Raw genomic sequence first — 21,269 nt, forward strand, 5'->3', positions numbered from 1 at the left:
TAGGGTGTTGATCGATGTTTCTCTTTGTTGTGAGGTTGAGAGAGGCTACAGTAGTGCCAAGCTAGTTGTCTCCGATAAGCAGCAAACTAAGACCTAGTGCATAAGTAAACTCCTAAAAGCATAACTCATCTAAAAGAGAGTGATGTATGTAGCGTCATGTCCCATCCTATGCATTGTACCTCTTTCTATGCCTTGTATAAATCATATTCATCTACTGATTTAAGATCCTCGTGTATGTACTCAGCAATATTTAGAAAGGGTAAATATCTTACCCATTTTTTAAACTGAAAACATTAATGTTTCGGCATAATCCCAACAAATATCAAAAGGCATAATTAAAATAAGAGTACACATGCATTCCAATTAGAATTTCGTTTGCCCTCTAGTGTTCTTCATAGATTGTTTCACTTTTTGCTGCCTTAAAACTTAGAGCTTTGGTTTCATTGGATTACTTAGGCCTGATCTATTAGGAAGATGTAAATTTTCCCATTCATCATCATCCTCAGCTTTGGCAAAAAACCGATCTACCATTTCTTCACTGACTTGCCATAGTTGTGGAGGCTCCCACTGTAAAAACAAAAACAAAAGAAGAAGAAGAAACAAGTCATAGTAACAGTCAAATTACAAGCACGGTTCAAAGTAGTACAAGTTCATATTTTTTAGGCATATTGTAGACAAATCCTCTTCATTGTTGTAATTACTTCTATAATCCAAAGAACCTAAATAATGATAATTATTTGTTCAAACTTCAGTTGAGGGGAAAATTCTGACATTTTTTCAGTGTGTGCTGAGAGCTTTTGTTGTGCTGTGGATTCATGGCATCGTTTGATTGAAGTGACAAACTACAGCACAAATTAAGAAGTGAACATAAGTCATTCTTACGTTCGCTGTAAAGAAAAATGATAAACGAGTAAGTTTTTTTCTTGAACCGCTTCTACATTTCCGCATTGTTTTGTTTTTCTAGAATATACATCAAATAAAATTTATGTAAAGCAAATGTTTTCTCTAATATACTCTGTCATCACAAGAATGTCCACCAGTCAGGAACATTTGACATCCCAATCAACTGAGTTAAGGAAGCGTATGATCGTAATTAATGATTTTATCAAATTTACTAATACATGTATTATCTTACATATTTGATTACAGATTTGTTTTGAAGTACTTTACATACTACATGATCGTCTATATTCTAAGATTCCAATCCTTATATTCTACAATGAATATCAGTTTTTCTAAATAACTGTAGAGATGTGGATCAGAAACTGTCAATATGACTACCAAATAGCCTGTTGGACTACTAGCCCAAAACATAATAATATCAAGTTTCACGTGATAAAATAGTCTTCTTCCTCCATCCCTTTGCTTAGGTTATATATATATATATTATAGGCTTTGCTTGGATTTCAGATTTGTGGAGAAATTTATGGATGAAGAAAAAAATAGAAAAATAGCTTTTATTTCTTTTTCTTTTTTTTCCCTTTATAAATTTCTCTACAAATTCAAGACCCAATGTTAATGTTGAAACAAAAGCAAGTAGTCTAATATAGGAATGCTAAAGGTAACATGCAATTGTCATTATTTTTTTTTGGTACGTACCTTGGGCTTTTTATCTTTGTCAATTAGCATAGCTCTGGCACCCTGCAATTTAATGTTACATGATTGAAAAACAAAGTTATAATTTACAATAAGATGAAATAACTTATATCCTTTATGTACATGTTCTTTGTCACTTTTGTTTTTTTGTCAATTGTGTTCATAAAGTTCCTAATTTGAGTCAAATTAATCCAATTTTAGATGACCGTCTAAATCATTAAAGGATAATAATAAAAATCAGAAATGTTTCGTAAAATTTGAGTTTTCTAAAGTGACAACCTTATCAATTTAATACCTAAAATTGTAAGAATATGCTTTATCTTCTTCATTAGTGTTTAAGAATTAAAGTGACGGAATTAAAAAACTTGGGGAACTAATGTGACAAGGAACACATACTTCAAGGATTACATGTAGATTTTTATTATTACTGTGTTAATGATTTTAATGGTCCATTTGAAATAGAATTAATTTGACTAACAAAAAAAAACAGAAACAAAATTAACATTTCAAGAATAAAAAATGATACCAAATCCATGTTTTAAGGATCATACACATATTTTATCCTTTAGAATATATGAAAACGATAGATTCTATATACCTCATAGAAATCATTGTTGACCGTTCTTCGCATGAAATGACGAAAGAGAGTAAATTCACGACTGAGACAATGTTCAAGTTTTAGCACCCTTCCTTCTCTAATCTAATCAAGAACCAAACAAGATTATGTTAAGAGTGAAATGAACAAAGGTTGAATCTGTAGTGCGCACCTTCCAAGGGTGTGCATGATGCACACTTCAAAGTTTATGGTTTGATTAATGCAAAATTACAACTCAATCACATCAGACCATAACTCCAACAATTAGTGACTTCACTGAGTCATATCTAGGAGTTATGATCAGATGTAATTGGGTCGTAACTTCAACGAAATTGTATCGCACATTTGCACACATCCTGTTGTAATCAAAATAGATTCTCATTATGTACAGAAAAATTATATTCATACACAAATCCATCTTCAATTTTGTTTTGTTTTGAAATGAAATGTCCACAACAAGCCACATCATTATGTATGAAAATTATATATGAATTTTTTTTTGTATAGCATTACTCTTATATACACCTGTAAGAGGGTACACAATACAAACTGACACACAAACAAATGTGCCCTCTCATCTTAAGTGTTGCTATAATGCACTTGTAACAAGGAATTTTCCAAATGAATTCAATGAAAATAAGAGAGCTTTTATTATTATTCTTACAGATCGTAAAGTAATTTTAAGACTCGTTGGTGAAGCTGACTTCAAAGAACTTATTGCCTCAACAATCCACTTATCTGTTCCAGTTTCCATTTCTTCTTCCTAAATAAAAGAAAAGAACCAGTGAAAACTTATTGTTTGGGTTAGTTGCTCTTTTGATTTCTAAAGTACATGCTCTTTGTCATTTGAGTTTTCAACATTTCAATTGTACTAATTTCATTGCCAAAGTATTGAATGTATCCTAAAGTAGTTCTCGAGCTGACATCATCCATAAAAGCTCAGAATCAAGGATAAATTTGGAAACAAAAGATATACTTCAGCAAAAAGGTTATTGCGATAACTTTTTGGATGACGAAGTTCAATTTTGTTTCCAAATTTAGCTTTGATTCTGATGGCTAATACAAATGGTGTCAAACACGGGACCACTTTAGGAAACATTTAATACTTTAGGGATGAAATTGACACAATCAAAATGTTGGAGACCAAATGATAAGTAGTGCATAGTTTAGGAATCAAAAGTATAATTAACCTTTTTTCTGAGAAGGATAGATATATACCAAATGGAATAATTTTTGACAAGTTTACTTACTAGTGATGATAAGATTTCTTCAACTGTTTTTTTGGAAAAACACTTGTTGATGATCTCTACTCTGTTCATCAATAAATTTCACTAAAATCAAGAGCTTTGTCCATGATACAGTCCTATATAATAAAAATCCACAACAAAAGCACTAGAAATGCATATAAAAACAAATTGGTGAATGAGAGCCAACAAAAGATTGAAGTAAAACAACAATAACTAAGTAACCTTTTATGAAAGCTATCTTGCTTTGCATGTCCTTTGTATATAAACTTGCTGACGAGCTTAGAAATGGTCAACGTATCTGCAGCAACCAGCTCACATAGCACATCTTCTAACGGTTGAAGATCCTAAGGTTCAAAGGAAAGAGAGAGAGAGAGAGAGAGAGAGAGAGAGAGAGAACAAAAATATATTCTGTATTACACAAAAAGAATATAATGAAAAGAAAAATGTTATATGTCGATTTATTGACAACATTTTGTATCTTCTCTACGTAGGTTCCTTAGAAATAATCATTAAAAAAATAATGATCCTAGTGAAATAAAACGGTGAAAAACCATTGCTATATAGCGTTGGACCTTAAAACCTTTAATGTTCCAATCCTTTTCTTAGTTGCAAAGTCACTTTCTGAAAAGGAGTTGTCTACGAACATTATTATGAACCAAGTTTTGATAATTACGATTTTACAAGTGGCCAAAATCATATTGGTTTATTTTGTAATATAGAATTAAATATGATGTATCACTATTATTACAATAAACACCCGTGGAATAAAGGAACAAAAGAGAAGTAAAATAAAGCACCGAAAACAAAGGACATGACACTTCTTGGCCACCCAGACAGTAGAGTCGTGGGTGGTCAATTAGGTGGGTGATCAATTAGGTCACGCTCAATTGTTCATTGTTTAGTACTTTCAATATTACATTAATGGAAGCATTAAATACATTTTAATGTAGCGTGAGAAAAAATAATTAAAATTTTTTATTCCAACCAATTTTCCATCTATGTTCTAAACAGTATTTTTCATAAAGTAATTTCAATATAATTTTTTATTCTCTTTTTAAGATTGTGCATAGCATGAAATTTATGCTAGTTTAAAAAGAGTGGTGCTATTAGGTCTCATTTTTTCAACCAAAACACTTCATATTTCATCTTTATTATGCAAATTTTGCACAAATGTCCAAACTGTCCCATCTCAGGAGGGAAAAACAAAAGTTTAAAGGTGAGCATTTTTCAAAAAATTATGATCGTCTTGTCATTTTAAACTTCATATCAACTGGGTCTAAATAAAATGGGCAAAATGATTAGGAATTGAAACTTCTATAGCACTATGTTCTTCTTTCCCTTGTGCACAATACTTAACATTTAAAAAGTATCTATACCATTTGTGAGTTAGAAGTAAATTTATTGGTAATATAAAATTATATTAAATAGTATGTTAACTCTTTTTCGTTTCTTGATTTCTGTTCATTGCACAAGTTTATTGCTAGTATCATTTTAGAATACCTTTGAAAGGACAAAGTGAGTTGCAAGGCCACATGCAAGCATTTCAATTCCATTAATTCTTGCTCCAGTAAGCCCTAAATATTCTCCTGTACAAGTTGGGCATGTGATAAATTATAAAGAAAAAATTATATATATGAGTTTAAAACATTGGACAATATGAGTTTAAATTATTGGACAGTTTTTGGTTCAAGCCCCAATTTAAAATAAGATAGAAACACATGATATTTTGATTAATTTGCACAATTCAAATGGTACAGTAACTAAAGAACAATTATGCAACTTATAAAAAAATGACTGTAATAGTTATAAGAAAATGACTGTAATAGTCATTGACAAGTCTAAAAGGAGCATTTGATTCCCTTTCCCTAAATGGTCTCCACAGCTAAGTCGAAAATGAAAACATAGGAAATCTTTTAAGAAGTCCTTATTTTCCCAAAATTGAAAATTAAAAAATTAAAAAATTAAAAGGGAGCTTTAGTTAGATGTTAGAGAGCTCCCTCATTATAAGATTATACTAGTACAAGGACACAAAAAAAAGTTTTCCAACTCCAATCCTGTAATATTTGGGAGGTATGACCAAAATACCCCCACCCCACAATAGTGCTTTAGCAAGTAACCCCTTACTTTTGAATTGCTTGGAATATTAAAATTCAATAACATTTGATCTAGATCAACATTATTTTTTTTAATTATAAAAAAAAAAAAATTGTATTTTTGAATTCATCTTGTCGAAATCTATCAAACAACACACATAATGAATAGAAATCTGAAAAAATTTGACAAAATTTTACTTGTTCACTGTTATCTCACATTTCTCCATAATAGAGTGAGGGCCACCACGAGAAGTGTTGGGAGAAATTCCTTTAGGGGCAGAAGGTTGACCTGAGGTGTCAATCACCTTACCTTAATCTCCAGTCACAAGAGTAGGGGCAGGACATGGGGATCTATGGCCATTGGCCTCAACATTCTCTTTCTTGGGAGAAGAAACCTCTTAGGAAGCCTAAGCCAATTCCAAACTTCCAATGTGGAGCAAGTAGCAGTATGAACCATCAAAGGCGTCTTCCAGAAGGAAAGATTGAAAGTTGGAGACGTCTTCCGTCTTCCTCATCCCTCTACTTGGTGAAGATAGCCTCAGCATTCTAATTTTGATGGTGGAGAAAGAAGTTTTCATTTCTCCCTCTTATCCAACTTCCTCTTGGGTTGGGCCATAACCTCAAATGACAGTACTGAACTTAAATTGAGGAACAACCATTTTGGCCACAATGGCTATAGAGGACAGACCACCAGCTAAGTCAAAATAGAAGACCAACAAAAAAGGGATAAAATAGAGGCATACCAAAATTCTTAGCAAAAAGCAGGGTCTTGAATCCTCTGTCCTCCTGGCGAAGACCTAAGGCAATATTGTCTTTCAAACCATCCTCTAGGGAGATAGTAGACACTACAGAAAGAAGAAGAAGAAGAAAAAAAAAAAAACTGGTTGACACTAGAGGAAAAAACATTTCCAGAAGGCGAGCAAGCATACTTATTTGGAAAAGAGAGTCAGAGCCCAATCATTTCAGCATGTTGAACTTGGACTTTATGATGTCCAAATCCTTAGCTGTAAGGGTGCGAGCCTATATAAGTACCAAATTATGTGCTTTCTAGGGTAGATTTTCCTCTCCCTCGTGATTAACAGAGGCTAGACAAGAGAGGTCTACAACAAAGTACAACTTAATCTTGGACATGATCTATTGGAGGGAATGAGACACAACTAGGAGATGGAATGTAATGGCAAGGGACACCCAAACGACAACTAAAGTCAATCCAATCAAACTGGAAGAGGATCTGGGAAAGGTCATTAGAAGAGAGACACACAGAAGAATCATAGGAGTCACTAGAAGAATTTAAACAGCTCAAAATCTTTGTCAGAGACAAGCTCATGAAAAGAGAAGGCAGTGTTAAGTTATGTGCTTGAGGATAATAGTGTCATTGTACTTATTCCTTTGTTATTATAAATACATGTGTTTAGAGAGGTAAGAAACCTAATTAGGTTTTGAGCCTCCTATTCCAGCAAATCTCTTCTCTCTCTGTCAACTCTTATGCTCCAAATTTAACTGTAAGACAAAGCTAGAACAAAGTAGTGCTTTTAAGAAACCTACAGCTCAAAAATCAAAACTATAAATTGCAGAAGATCCTCTTCGGATGGGACAACCACAAATGGTTAGAACACCAAAAACATGCAAATGTAAGACAAAACACAATAGCCATGTCAAATGTGGCATTAACGGTTCTCCTACGTGTCAAAAAATTAAAATTTTCCAATTACTCATTAAATGCATTACATCATTTCCCCAATATGTCACATTATACTGCAGATATGAGGGGGGGCAATTGATCAGGAAAATTTGAACAGTAAGCCTAAGGACAGAGCTGGCCAAGGCTAGCAAGTCAAGTTTGACCCAAGAATCTTTCTTAGGTTAGGTGGGAAAGGAGGGAGATTTGAATTTGAAATACATGATTAAGAGAGTAAGGATAAACTTGTGATAAGATAAAAACAAAGAGCACACGATATCTAGAAGTGACAACCTTTGTCATCTCCACAATGCATGCCTAAACTTATGAAGTCAATAACATTATATAAACAAAGGGAAACACACCAAAAAGAAGTAAGATCTCAAAATGAGATCACTATCCTCATAGCTTTGGTCGTTGTGGGTAGTGAAGGGTAGTAAAGCATAAGGACCAAAATCTGAAAGTACACAATGAACTAAAAGTAATATAAAAATTATGAAAAGTCAAATAGTTTAAAAATCTAATGAAATTGTTACAGAAAAAATAAGAGTTAAAAGTGATACCAAAATAGCCTGGCAACCTAGAAAGAAAACAAATGGCACCAACGTCAGGAAAAAGTCCTATTGATGCTTCCGGCATGGCAAACACCTAAATTGGACATCACACAAATGAATTATGTTAGGATTTGTGCATGGTTGAAGTTTAAAGCAATGTATGTTTGATTGAGTTTTTCTTTCTTTTTTAATTTGTATTTTCAAATGCATATGCACTAATATTATCATACAAGTTACAGAAAGGTGGAGTATTACTGCAACATATATTCATGCAATAAATAATAATAATGCTTGTCAAGGTGCTAGACAAAATTTTAAACTCCACAAACTCTGGTTCTAAAACTCATTAACCTTATGGGTAAGTTTAGTCAAAGAAATAAGTATTTTTATTATGCAATCATGTCTTAAAACATACTTACAAAGATTAACATTTACAATCATAGTTATTTCAGTCTTCATGTCTTAAAACATACTTGAAATGAATTTTGGGTTGTTGGTCAAATTTTTTTTTTTATAGTTATCTGATTCTTCACATATACAGCTGTGAGATGTGCAATCTATACACCATATATAGGAGAAGCAAAGTTAATAAAAGGTTAATGTAATGGGGGACCGAAATTCATTTGAAGCATTGCTTTCAATATTAACAAAAGCAGTTGACTGGTTGAAATGAAGATAGTAAAAAAAAAGGAATAACTATTAGACTGGAAGATGGATTTTAAGGCTGTGTTTAGATCTTAGATTTGGGGAGGGAAAAGAAAAGGAGAGGGGGAAATGAATGAAATAGAAGCTAAGTTTTTTCACAAATCCCTCTTCATTTTTCTTTTCCTTCCAAAAATACCTTCATAAATTTAAGATCTAAACAGCATAAATATTGTAAAGAAGCATTTGTAGGTGCATCCAAGTCATATACAAGAGCCATGGTTAAGGTTTGAGAGCCAACAAGACCACTGTTGAAAATAACTCATTTAGAACTTATCATTGGCCCGTATACTTTAAAATGTCATCTTGGACTTATCAATACGGCTCGTATTGTTTAAAATGTCATTTTAACCCTATAAATTTAGATTTTTTATATGCTTTAAAATGCCATTTTCAACCTTTATATCGCTGTGGTTATTATGCCTAAGATTCCACTTTGAATTTGTACACTTGGTTAGTATGCATAAAATATCAATTTGAACTTGTTTACTGGGTTTGTTTGCCTAAAATGTATTTCAAACTAGTTAATTTGTTTAGTACACCTAATATATTCACTTTGAACAAGTCTGGTATGCCAAAAATGTAAATTTGAATTTGCTCATTTGGCTAGCATCTTTTAATTTCACATTGAAATTGTCTGTTTGGATACTATATATGTCACTTTGCGCTTGATAATTTGATTAATGTACTCAAAATATCCTTTAATGTCACTTTAATTTTGAATGTTGAACTTTGTCGAAAATGCCATTTTGAACCTTTGGATTTAACTCACCTTTTGAATTTTGGGTCGTATGCACAAACTGTCATTATTCCAGACCTTTGGATTTAGATTTTATGCTTAAAATTGTTACCTCAAGCACATTTTTTCCCCTAACTATCGAGCAAAAATTTCCACTTTGAACTTACTTTGGCTAGTGAGCCCAAAAATGATTTCTCATGTTTTCAAGAAAATATTCAAAAAACTCATTTTCAAATGAAGAGCATCGAGGTCAGGGCCTACTTTTAGTAAGCAGTTTACCTTGTCAAATGATGCAAATAGCAACGCAAAATCAATGTGTGGGTACAAAGTTTTTCATTTCTTTTCTAACAAATGAAGCCGATCATTTTGTTTCTAACTTTGCCACAACCCATAAATGACAAGTAACTTATTCGGAAACAACGTTACCTAGTTTTGGACAATGTAGGATGCTTAGCCCCTTCACTACTTCTAACCAAACCCCCCAACCTTTTTTTATTCGAATAGACAAATATAGAGTCAATTTTGACCTACCACAACTTAAGTCAAAGTTAGGTGATGCCTCATTTTTTATTTTGAGGACTTATTACTTTTCAAAACTCATATGTTAAGTCACATTTATGTTTGCATTTTGGACTCATTTTAATATAAACATCTAAAATCATATTAGGGTGTGACATAGTATAGTATAGTCAGAAAGTAATTAACAGAATTTCTTACGTTGAATTCCATAATTTTCAAATTATAGAAAATCTGTTGTACATGACTGCAGGACATTCCATTTACATGAATGTGGAATTGGAATAGCAAAAGTTATGTTGAAGAATTTGAATAAAGATGAATTTATTCTACTGTAAAAAAGTGTTTAACTATCTTCCCTTTTTTATGGGAGACAAATGCGACAAAATGAAAATGCTATAAATATTTAAATGTTAAAAAAGAAATTTAACTGCATCAAACAAACATGTAATTGGAAAATAATCAATCTATGTGCATATCAATTAACTAGAGCGTGCATAATGAAAGATAAAGGGTAGATAAATACAGTATGCTCAGTGACAATGCGAAACATTCCGAACATGGATAGTCCAGCACCTCCTCCCATTATAATTCCATTAATAAGGTAAACCTTCAATAACAATTTTAGTTAGATGAAATAAGCTAGCTATGACAAAAAGGGAAAACCAGGGCTTGTTTGGTTGTATTTTCATTTCATTTTTTCTGTTTTCATTCCAAAAAACACAGAAAATTTGTTTGGCAAACTGTTTTTGAAAACTATTTTCAGCAAAATTTTCTAAAAACAACCCACTTTTGAGGAAATCCAAAAAGTTGTTTTCAAATCTTTAAAAACTATTTTCGCACAAAAATAAAAATGATATGAAAATGCAATAATTCTAGGAACACAGATGTGTTTTACAGAATGGAACACAAATGTGAGACAAAGGTGGGGTCCACATGTGAGTGCCACCATTTGGTCTCACATTTGTGTTCCATTCTGCTGTGGAACACATCTGTGTTCCTAGCACTCCTTATGAAATGATGGGTGTTTCCAAACTTTTCAAAAATAAAAATAAAGAAATCGAAAACACAAGCAACCAAACAGGTCCGGATGAACTTAAGTTACTTATAAATATATATATATATATATATATCTCACCAAAGGTTTTTTATAAGTAGCCAGTAGATAATCTAAACAGAGTAGTTTTTGGTAAAACTTTGCAGCGAAGCTCCAATGTCCTAACACAAGTTAAAAGAGTTTTCATTTCAATACTAATTGATAACATATAACATTTGTGCCATTAATGAAAGCTCAAATTAGAAGAAAGTTTGTTGTCTCTTCAAGGACAGGCAAAAGAAAAGGAATGATTTGTAAAACAAAAAAAAACAAACAAACAAAGAAACATCTTATAACCTGCTATACTATATTGAACCACTCTGACAACATCTCCACCGGCACAAAATGCTTTTCCCTTTCCCTTTCAAAAATAAAAGCTAGATTAGAACTCATAAATTATTAATAACTACAGTAACGAAAATTAAACACGCAAAAAAAAGTGTACGTGCTTCATCAATGAGCGGCAAATTAATCAATGAAGTTGCAGGGATGAGCAAATCATTGTTGAGGCATTAATTGGTTAAGCTGGCTATTTAACATTTATTTTTGCTTTGTCATGGTGATCTGATGGAATGTTAATTTGAACACAGGTGATGATTACAAAGGAATGCAAACCATAGCAAATGAGGCTAGTAGTAAGAGAGTTGCTATATATGATTGCAATATTTTACTAGAACTCTTCACCTCCTATGTGATTTTTTGTCATGGTGAGTCCTATAATTTTTTTTTTTAAAATATGCTGTGTTTTACATGTCCATATGTAATTTGTTGTGTGGATATACATAGGAGGTGAAATAATATTCAGTGACAAATATCATTTTCTAGTAGTAAACTTCATTAGAAGCTATAGAGAAGGTGACAAGGTTTTTCGGTGCTTGTAGAGTATTTGCTTGGCTTGACTCATTTGCATCCCTAATTATTGGATATCTGAAGCATTGCTCATAGTTTCCACTATTCAAATAGTCTTAACAATCCTACAATAATTTGTTCCATCTCCACCCTCAAATACATATTCTAAAATTTGAATATTTGCTAGATTCTAATCAATTTGTGCGAGCAAAAGAAATTGGTGTGGGGAAAAAGCACTAAATCCCTATGAGTCAGTCAAGCTCAGCCCCCGAGGTCTAACTCCAAGATCTCCTTACCCTATCCCCCTCCTTCCTGACCAAACAAACATAATAATAATGATAATTTGTTCATTCTATATTGAAGTAAATATATTAGAAAATATGGCAGTCGTAACTAAGATACAATAAGTGTTTGGTGTAAATACTACAAAGCCAATTAAAGTATTATGGTGTGAAATTAACACAAAGGATGAGATTTTTACATGGGAACTCTAGCTTTCTTTTAAAGTTGCATGTTTAATTGCAAAATTCTTTGTTTCTAAATGCAATACATTATTTATCATCCTTAGAGGGAGGAAATAGAAGCAAGCATTTCCCATTCAGTCGGTAATGAATCAATACGAAGGGAAAGTGTCTTCCATGGGAATCACAAGTTTCGAACAGGCTGATATTAGTTGGGTATGCTCCTTCCATAGGTTACTTTCTTGTACTGTGGGTGTTAGCAGACGTTTTTCAAAAATAGTTGTCTTACCTTAAAAATTACAAATTTGATTTTAGAATCATCCTCATACACTCTCAAGGCTGCTCCAATTTGAGAAATCTGCACATGAAACAAAAAAATAAATAGATTTCATTCTCTAAAAGTATAAATTAAGATTAGTTAAATAGAATAGACATGCCAATAAGTTGTATCCTTTCTAATTAGCCTTTCGCATTGACATTGTCATATAAACTGATCCACAAAAATGACATCTTTTAAACCAAAAGAGAGCCGCACAAATGGATAATTATAAATTAACAAAATTATCAAACTTCGTATATTAATTTAAATTATCACTTTCGTAAGAAAAAAATGTCTCTATTTTTTAGAAAGGAGGAGCTCATTCTTGTCTTCTTCCTGAATATGATAAAAAGAAAGATATTCGTATAATGTCTTCAAAAATGACACAAAGTTCAAGCTATATTTGTCTTCTTTAAAAATATGACACAAATTTTGATAATTTATACAGTTTTCTTTTTCTTTTTCTTTTTCTTTTTCTTTTGCCTTCGTCTACATCTTTTGCCAATTGATAAAAAATTCTCCATATACATTGAACTGGTTGATTTTCATAGCACACTCGTAAGGTGTGCACACCTTCTAGTATATATATAGTGTTTAAATATTCAAGACAAGCAACAATGGCAACAACTAAACATCGTTTTCATGATTTTTACACAGGTTACAACCACTTAAGGCTGTGTTTGGTTCATGAATTTTGGAAGGAATTTAGAAAAAAAAGAAGAAAAATGTAGGTGAAATGTGAATGAAATATAATTATATTTTACCTAAGTTTCATACACTTTTTTCCTTTCCCTTTCCAAATCCCTGAACCAATCAGACTTACATGTCATGCCTCTCAGTTTGGATGGAGGAGTTTGGTGAGAAGAGAAAAGAAATTGTAAGAATAGAAACTCTTTCACTTGTTTGGATAGTTAAATAGATGAAAAATGGTGAGCTAGGTTACACGGACTCGGGTACGGGTATCGGGTGCGGGTGCGTATCTAGGGGTCGGACAGTTCAAAATTAAAAATTAAGGATACGTGGATATGTATTCAAATTTGGATACGGGTACGGGGATATGTTAAATAGTTTTTTTTTTAAAAATATATTTATTATATGAAGATGAGTTATATTATATAAATAACAAATAAAAATCTATGGAGATGAGTTATATTATATATATATTTTTTATAAATATTTTTATTTTAATATACATTAATTATTTAATTTATTTATTATATTTTTTAAACAATGTGTTCTAATTAATTTTTTTATTTTATTTTATATACATGTGTTTATTTTTTTTATTTTATATATAAGTATATATTATCTTATAAATATATTATATGTTATATAATAATTATTATTTAATATATAATAATAATAGTTATTATTATAGTTATTATAATAAATATATTATATGTTATATAATAATTATTAAATATATATTATTATAGTTATTAACTATTAATAGTTTATTAACTATTATTATTATTATTATTATTATAGTTATTATAATAACAGATAGATACGAATAGATAGACAGAGTCAGGAAGAAGATAAAATGACAGAGAGAGGGAGAAGGAGAAAAGGTGAAGCGATCGCGATCGCGAGGGAGAGAGAGAAGGCGAGAAATAGAGACCGGATGGAGCTTCGATCGACTGATGGAGCTTCAATCTTCGACTGGATCGACCTGATAGAGCTTCGATTGGAGGTCTTCGATCTTCGACTGGATGGAGCTTCGACTGTATTAACTGGATGGAGCTTTGACCAGGTTCCCTCTTGCTCTCTCCTCTTTCATTTCTTTCGCTGTCTGTGAAGAGCCGTGTCCGAGATCGAACAGGCGAATCCGACACAAATCCCACACCCGCACCCTTGTCGTGTCGACACGGGTGCTTCGCCCAAAAGTGGCGAGTCCATGTAACACAGATGGTGAGAAAAGGATTCCCATCAACCCCATGTTTTGTTTCCCACCAAAAGTGGTAAGATTTGGTGAGAAAGGAAACTGAGTTTAATGAAAATTTTCTAAAATATGAAAATTATCCTTATGAAAAAATTATTTTGATAAAATAAAATACAAGACAATATAATACTTTCCTCTTTTTTTTTTTCTTCCTCTATCCAAACAAGATAGGTGAATTCATCCAAACTTAATGGTGAGAAAAAATAAATCATTTCCTTTTTTTCTCACCTAGGTAAAAACATAATTATTTCTTTTCTCACCTCACGATCCAAACGGGGTGTAAGAGAAAATTATTGAATGCTTGACAAAAAAAAACAGTTTCTAAAACCAAATTGTGATCAATAATGCTACATACACCAATTGGTATACCAATTAGTGTGTTAAAGATGATGTAGCATAATTTTAAAATTTTTGGATATTTGTAATTTGTATAATAGGTAAAATTAGTAATAATATCATACTAATTAGTAATAGACTTAGGCTGTGTTTGATTTAGAGATTTGAAAAGTGATTTGAACGGTGAAAGTTTCACCTATATTTTTTCTTTTCATCTCAAATCTCCCCATATGTACAAATCTCCATAACTAACAAAAGAAAAGGAACAAAAACAGAGAAAGAGATGGAGAATATGAGCGAAAGAAAAAAAAAAAAGGATCACCATCATTGATTGCTCCGTCGCCGTCGTAGTTGGTTGCGTCGTTGATTAGGCATTTTGTAATAATCAACAACAATGGTCTTGTCCACAACAAAATCATTCAATGTTACATTTAATTTTCTATCGACATGTGAATTTGAAGCTAAAGCTGAATCTAAAGAGTCGAATTCAATGATAGACAATGGGGATATGTGAGACAATAAGCTTCAAAGTCCTCTGCCACCAAAGAAGAGTGGTTTTGATTGTGATTGTAACTCTTCCTTGACGAAGCAGTCATGGATTTGAATTCAAGCTTCTTCAAATCGCAAGCCCTGGCACCTTCTTTGATGGTGTTGTAAGTGCATAACCAGACCCTTTTTCCAGTGAAAGGGTCTCAAATCTTGGCAGCCTATTTGCTACATTTTCGCTGTTGAACCCCTTTGTATTTCGACCTAGATGGCCTTGGTCGATTAGGGTTCAGGGTTTTGGTTAAAACTCTTTTCTTTTAGAGGATTTCTTTCCATCGCGTCACCCTACCTCTCCTACAATCGCAACGCCACCACCTCGCTCCTTTCATTCCAAACTCACGACAACAACTGCCTTGCCATCCCTTATAGGCCATCGACGACACCTCCTCTTTATCCCCCCCCTCTCTCTCTCTCTCTCCTTTGTACATATATATATATATACATATACATATATGTCATTGGGTTAAATGGGAGTGAGTTAACTCACTCTGAGTTAGATGGATAAATCATTGAGTTAATTGAGAGTGAGAGCAAAATGTCTGTTTTGCCCTTGGAAACCAATCATATGTCATTCACGTGCAAATTTTCGTCCAATTTCTTAACTTCCATTAATTGGACCAAAATGATACAAAGTTCAAAATTCAAGGTCAAAGTTGAGCAAATTGAAATTAGAGGGACCAAAATGACATAACGTGTAAACTACAGGGATCATTTGCATAATTTATCCTAAAAATTAAGTTTGTTGTTTACCATGTGTTAAATTAGTACATTTTATATTTTTTTTATAAAAAAATGTAAAATATAGATTGAGTTTAAAATGACATGATAAAAAGATAATGTGATTTAAATGAAATAATTATGACCTAAATAAGATAATATGCTAAAATAATATGTGTTATTTTAACACATGCCAAATAGTGCCTAATAATGAAAATTATAAGGAAGTTAATCCGGTGTGTGGTTTAATTTTCTTAAACCTATTTCATATATATTTTTTAAATAAAATAAAATTAATTTGATGAAATAAATAAACAAAAAATCAATATTTTGAAAAGTCATGAATAATTTTAAAAAATGTTAAAATATTTTTTGATATTATTTTTATCAAACATTTTGAGAAACAAACCAAATATGGCTTAATTTTTTTGTATAACTCATAATAGCATGATAATTTATTTATTTTTAGATCGGAAAGAAAATTTTCATTACAAAACCGATAAAAGATCAAATCAATTTGGTACAACGGTATCACAAGATCTTAAAAAAAAATTAAAAATTATAGGAAAATACAATAAAATTTAAATTTATTAAAAAAGTAGTTAGAATTCTTATTTTCTTGTAAAATTTTCATCATAATTAAATTCATAAAAGAATATGTATTTTATTTTCCTTTTATTTTATTTTACTTCACTTTTTATCATTTATTTATTTTTAATAAATGGAGCCTAGGTAACTATTTCTATAACAAATTTAAACTTTCTTATATTTTCTTGTATTTTTTGTTAGAAACTAGTATAAGCTTAATTACCATGTTATCATGAATTGTACAATAAAATTAACTTTTTTATAACTTTCACTACTTTTATACTAAACAAAATTAGAAGAAAAAAAAAATTATTATTGTTATTTTTTATTTCCCTTACTTTTCACCATTTTCATCCTAACTAAACTTTTTAGAGTAGAGAAAAAAACAAATACAAAATTGCAAACCAATGTGATCCCGACTAAATCACATATTTAACTCATTTCTTTACTTCTCATATTATATCATTTTATAACTTATCAATTATTATTCATAATATATCGTATTATTCATAACATCTATACTATTATATTAAGTGAACCTTAGATTTGGTCTCTTGAAGCTCCTATCATGTGGAATTTAGGTGAATTACATTAAAAAAAAAAAAAACCACGTTTGCTTATTTTCCTAACCAACTACTTAATACTCAACTTCAAGAAGAATTAAAAAAAAAAAAGAAAAAAAAAGCCCATTTTCCATGTTCCTACTACAGTTTCTACCACCCTCTTTAATTGTTTTTAAAGGAACTAAATGGAGACATATCAGGGATCATGTTCATTTCCAAATTGGAAAGTAAGTTCTAAAGCATTTGCCAGTATAGTTTGCATAATAACACATGGTATGCATTTCTTGGGATGTTTGATGTGGCAATTAATCATATTTTGGAAGTCCTGGCCTGTGGCCATCAATCGAAGACAACACAAGAGTTATTTCGAGGAACTTTTTTCAAATTGTTCAGGTAATGTGTAACTGTCTAATAACCATCTCCCTCTGTATTTTTTAGTTTCTTCTCTCTTTCTATAATAATTTTCTCTTTCAAAGCCATGCCAAAACAAAATTGTTAAAAACAAAAACAAAAAAGTGGGGGAAGAGAGATATAAAGACACAAACTACCACTGCACAGGAAGAGTTTCTAACTACCATTGCACCAGTCGAGAGTTTTTAGTAAGACATGAGGCAAACTCTCTTCTCCTCTTCTCTTCTCTCTCTTCCTATCACAATGTGTTAAAATAATTATTGATTTCTGAATTAAGAGTTGACAGAGACATTGTTTAAGACATGAGCCAACAAATTGGAAACCAAGTATTGCATGCCACTAATTCCCACCATGCTCTAAAAGTAAATTACAAGATTTTTGTTATAAAATGCTTTCTTTTTTTAAATTTTATTTTTTGGTTATAAAATGCTTTCTTTTTTTAAATTCTATTTTATGTTTCCCATTTCAAATATCTAAATGGCAGATTGAGATCCTCTCTGTTAATTTATACTTCTTTGATAGTTTCCCTAAACTATTAACATCTTTCGAGCATTAATTCTATTTAGAAGCTTTAATCCATTTTTTCATTATTAGTTTAATTTTGTTCATTATTAGTAGAAATTTATTTTTTCCAAATTGCTTTGATCCCACACAATGTCTGACTTATGCAATCGCCTCTAACTGACTTCAGAACTAACAACTTTTTGAAGGGTTGCACCATCTACCTTCTTCTATAGTAAGTGTTCTTTGTTTGTTTATTTGTTTTTTTAAAGTATAAACTTTGTAATTATTTAGTAAAAAAAATGGTATTTATTTATTAGTTATTATTTATGTTTATTAATAAGCAGTTTATAACTATTACTTTCCAAATGGAAAATTCACATTTCCATTTTGTTGATCATGTTGATTAAAAAAATAACAAATAAAAAAAATAAAAATGTATACATTATAATGTAAATTTTAAGCTCATAATTTTATGAATTTTTTTCATTTTTTCCACCATATAAAAGTTCAATCTAAATTATAAATAAAATAATAAATTATATACATTATGATGTGGATTTTACGCTCATATTTTTATGATTTTTTTTTTCATTTTTCCCATCATATAAAAGTTCAATCTAAATTACAAATATATATATATATATATATATGAAAAAAAAAAACATGTATTATGATTTGAATTATAGACCCATATTTTTATGAATTTTTCCCACCATATAAAAGTTCAACCTAAGTGATAATTAATGCCCCATCACCATGTGAGAATTTTGTAGGTCTTGACTTTTTTTTTTTGCGATGACCTATTGTCAGGTTATTATATTTTTTCAGGTTGCTTTACAATTTTGTGCTATTTAGAACTAATAACTTTTGAAGGAGTTGTTTAAAACCATCAATTTTCTTCTCCTTTAAGTGTTTTATTAGTGTTTATTTGTTTTTTTTTTTAAAGTATAAATTTTGTAATTGTTTAGTAAAAAAATTGTATTCATTTATTATTTATGTTTTTATGTTCATTAATTAGCTGTTTAGAACTAATAAAAAAATCACATTTCCATTTTGTTGATCATGTTCATTAAAAAAATAAAAAATAAAACAAAAAAAATTATATATACATTATTTATACTATCTATACTATTATATTAAGTAGCTTTGAATTTAGGAAAATGAATGAGAGCACTAATTAGTGCTATCACTAATGATGTGGCAATGGGTCCCACCAAGAATGATTTGATGTTTTGGCCTTGGTGTTGTATTTTTTTTCTTTTTTTATTGAGTGTCATGTCATTAATAATCTTTTAAAACTCTAAAATTAGTGATCTCTATCATTGTTGTTGAATTTAATCTCTTGAAACCTCTGCCATGCACTGCCACATGTAATTTAAGTGATTTGACCATAAAAAAAAAAAAAGAGAAAAAGAAACACATCCTATCTTTTCCACTTTCTCCCTCAATCAACTACCCCATATTGTTTTCCAAAAAAAAAAAACTACCCCCCTCTCTCTCTCTCTCTCTCTCTCTCTCTCTCTCTCTCTCTCCCCCCTTTGTTCTCACATTTCTTGCTCAGAGTTTTCTCTCGCCCTTTGAATCTCCAACATGAAGGCTCAACCTCCATTGATTACAGATACGTGTCCCAAGGTTTCTCTGTGACCAAACAGTTTATTAGGACTTTTCTTAGTGACACAGGTTTTGAGAGACGGCCATTTCATTTTGAAATTCTATATGAATTTCAAATTCATACAGTGTTGATTTCATTTATTGTTTTTGGTATTCATTGCTTTTAAGGTTTTTTTTTTTTTTTTTTGGGTTTTGGCTAGGTTATTTTAATTTTTTTTTTAATAAATCTTTTTGATTGTAAGTGTTTTAATGGGTTTGTATTTTTGTATTTTGTGTGTACTAATTTAATTACATTTTTTAAATTCTTCATTAAAAAATAAAAAAAAAAGATGAAAAATTTCATCATATTATCAAATTCTTAGGGGAAAAAATTGATTAGCATTTTACTTGGTTTATATATAAAAAAAAAAATCAACGTAATTGTTTATATATATATTTTTTTGTGTATATCAAATTTATTTGACTATAAATATTCTAAGAATTTTGAATTTATAATTTTTAAAAAGAGTACTATTTTTTTAAGAATTATTATTTTATTTTGCTTATATCAAAATTATAAGTGTTCTTTATTTATCTTTTTAATAAATTTGTGATGTATATTTATTTTTTTTTAAAATAATATTTTTTTAATTTGCGCACACATCGTGTGTGCCCAACCGCTAATATTATATTATATCATGTACAAATACTATTTCAGGTAGAGTAAATTATACATTTTTTTTTTCTTATATTTCATGATTTTCTCACTTTAGTTTTTTATAATATTTTTTCTTTCACTTTTGATCCCTTATAATTTTTCTCAAGCTACTTATATAATTAACTTCTGCATAATTTTGGACGACAAGTATAATGTAGACAATCACTTGGGGTTAGTGGCAAAATAAATAAAGAAACCAAAGGAAAATGCTTGAAAACCAAAGAAAAATCGATAAATTTTCCTTCTATTAAACTAAAATAAATATGAAACCAAAGGAAGTCAACATACCATTTCATATAATACCAAAACAAAATAAAATAAAAATATACCATTTCATAGGTGAGGCTGTTCAGTTTTTGTGGTCTATTTAGTGTAACCTTCCTCGTATATGAGTTCTCCGCAAACAGCACCTGATCAATAAAAATACAAATTTTATGTTTGTTTGGCAATACGAACATAAATTTCTGTTGTTCTCTCTCTCTCTTTTGGGGGGGGTGGTTGCATATTAAGTAAGCATATATTATTAAAAGAGATATTTATATTTATGTATTTATTTTTATTTTTTTTACATTGTAATTATCTAGCCTACTTTTACACTGTGTTTGGTTGAAAGATTTGAAAAGTGATTTAAAAATAGAAAGAGAAAAAATATGTAAAATTATGTAAAATGTAATTATATTTTATTTATATTTTACCTACATTTTTTCTTTCCTTTTTCATATCTTTTAATCAAATATATATAGTGTTAAAGATAGCTGGGGTGGCCTGTCCATTATGCAGGTTAAACAATCACCTAAGACCCCACATTTTAGAAGGCCTCCATTTTTAGGATCCTTAAAAAAATTTGTTATTTCTTTACGCCAAAAAATGAAGTTATTGAGCCCTCACACTGGATCAAATAAATAAAAG

The 21,269-nt window shown here is 30.5% G+C and overlaps 1 protein-coding gene across 1 annotated transcript; it reads right to left on the minus strand.

The window, feature by feature from the left end:
• Positions 1–249: 249 nt before the first annotated feature.
• LOC145790883 (putative 3-hydroxyisobutyryl-CoA hydrolase 3) lies at positions 250–20,773 on the minus strand. The gene is made up of 13 exons (XM_082869869.1): positions 20,690–20,773; positions 12,416–12,484; positions 11,114–11,177; positions 10,859–10,938; positions 10,247–10,330; positions 7,773–7,857; positions 4,939–5,024; positions 3,661–3,782; positions 3,442–3,502; positions 2,856–2,954; positions 2,195–2,296; positions 1,600–1,641; positions 250–567 (listed from the first exon to the last, which is right to left on the minus strand). Exons 1-13 carry the CDS (start codon positions 20,690–20,692, stop codon positions 427–429), a joined length of 1,038 nt encoding a protein of 345 aa, XP_082725995.1. The 5' UTR covers positions 20,693–20,773; the 3' UTR covers positions 250–426.
• Between the last annotated feature and the right edge of the window lie 496 nt (positions 20,774–21,269).

This window comes from Camellia sinensis, chromosome 5 (assembly GCF_055761805.1).
Source record: "Camellia sinensis isolate YWXY chromosome 5, ASM5576180v1, whole genome shotgun sequence".
NCBI lineage: Eukaryota > Viridiplantae > Streptophyta > Magnoliopsida > Ericales > Theaceae > Camellia > Camellia sinensis.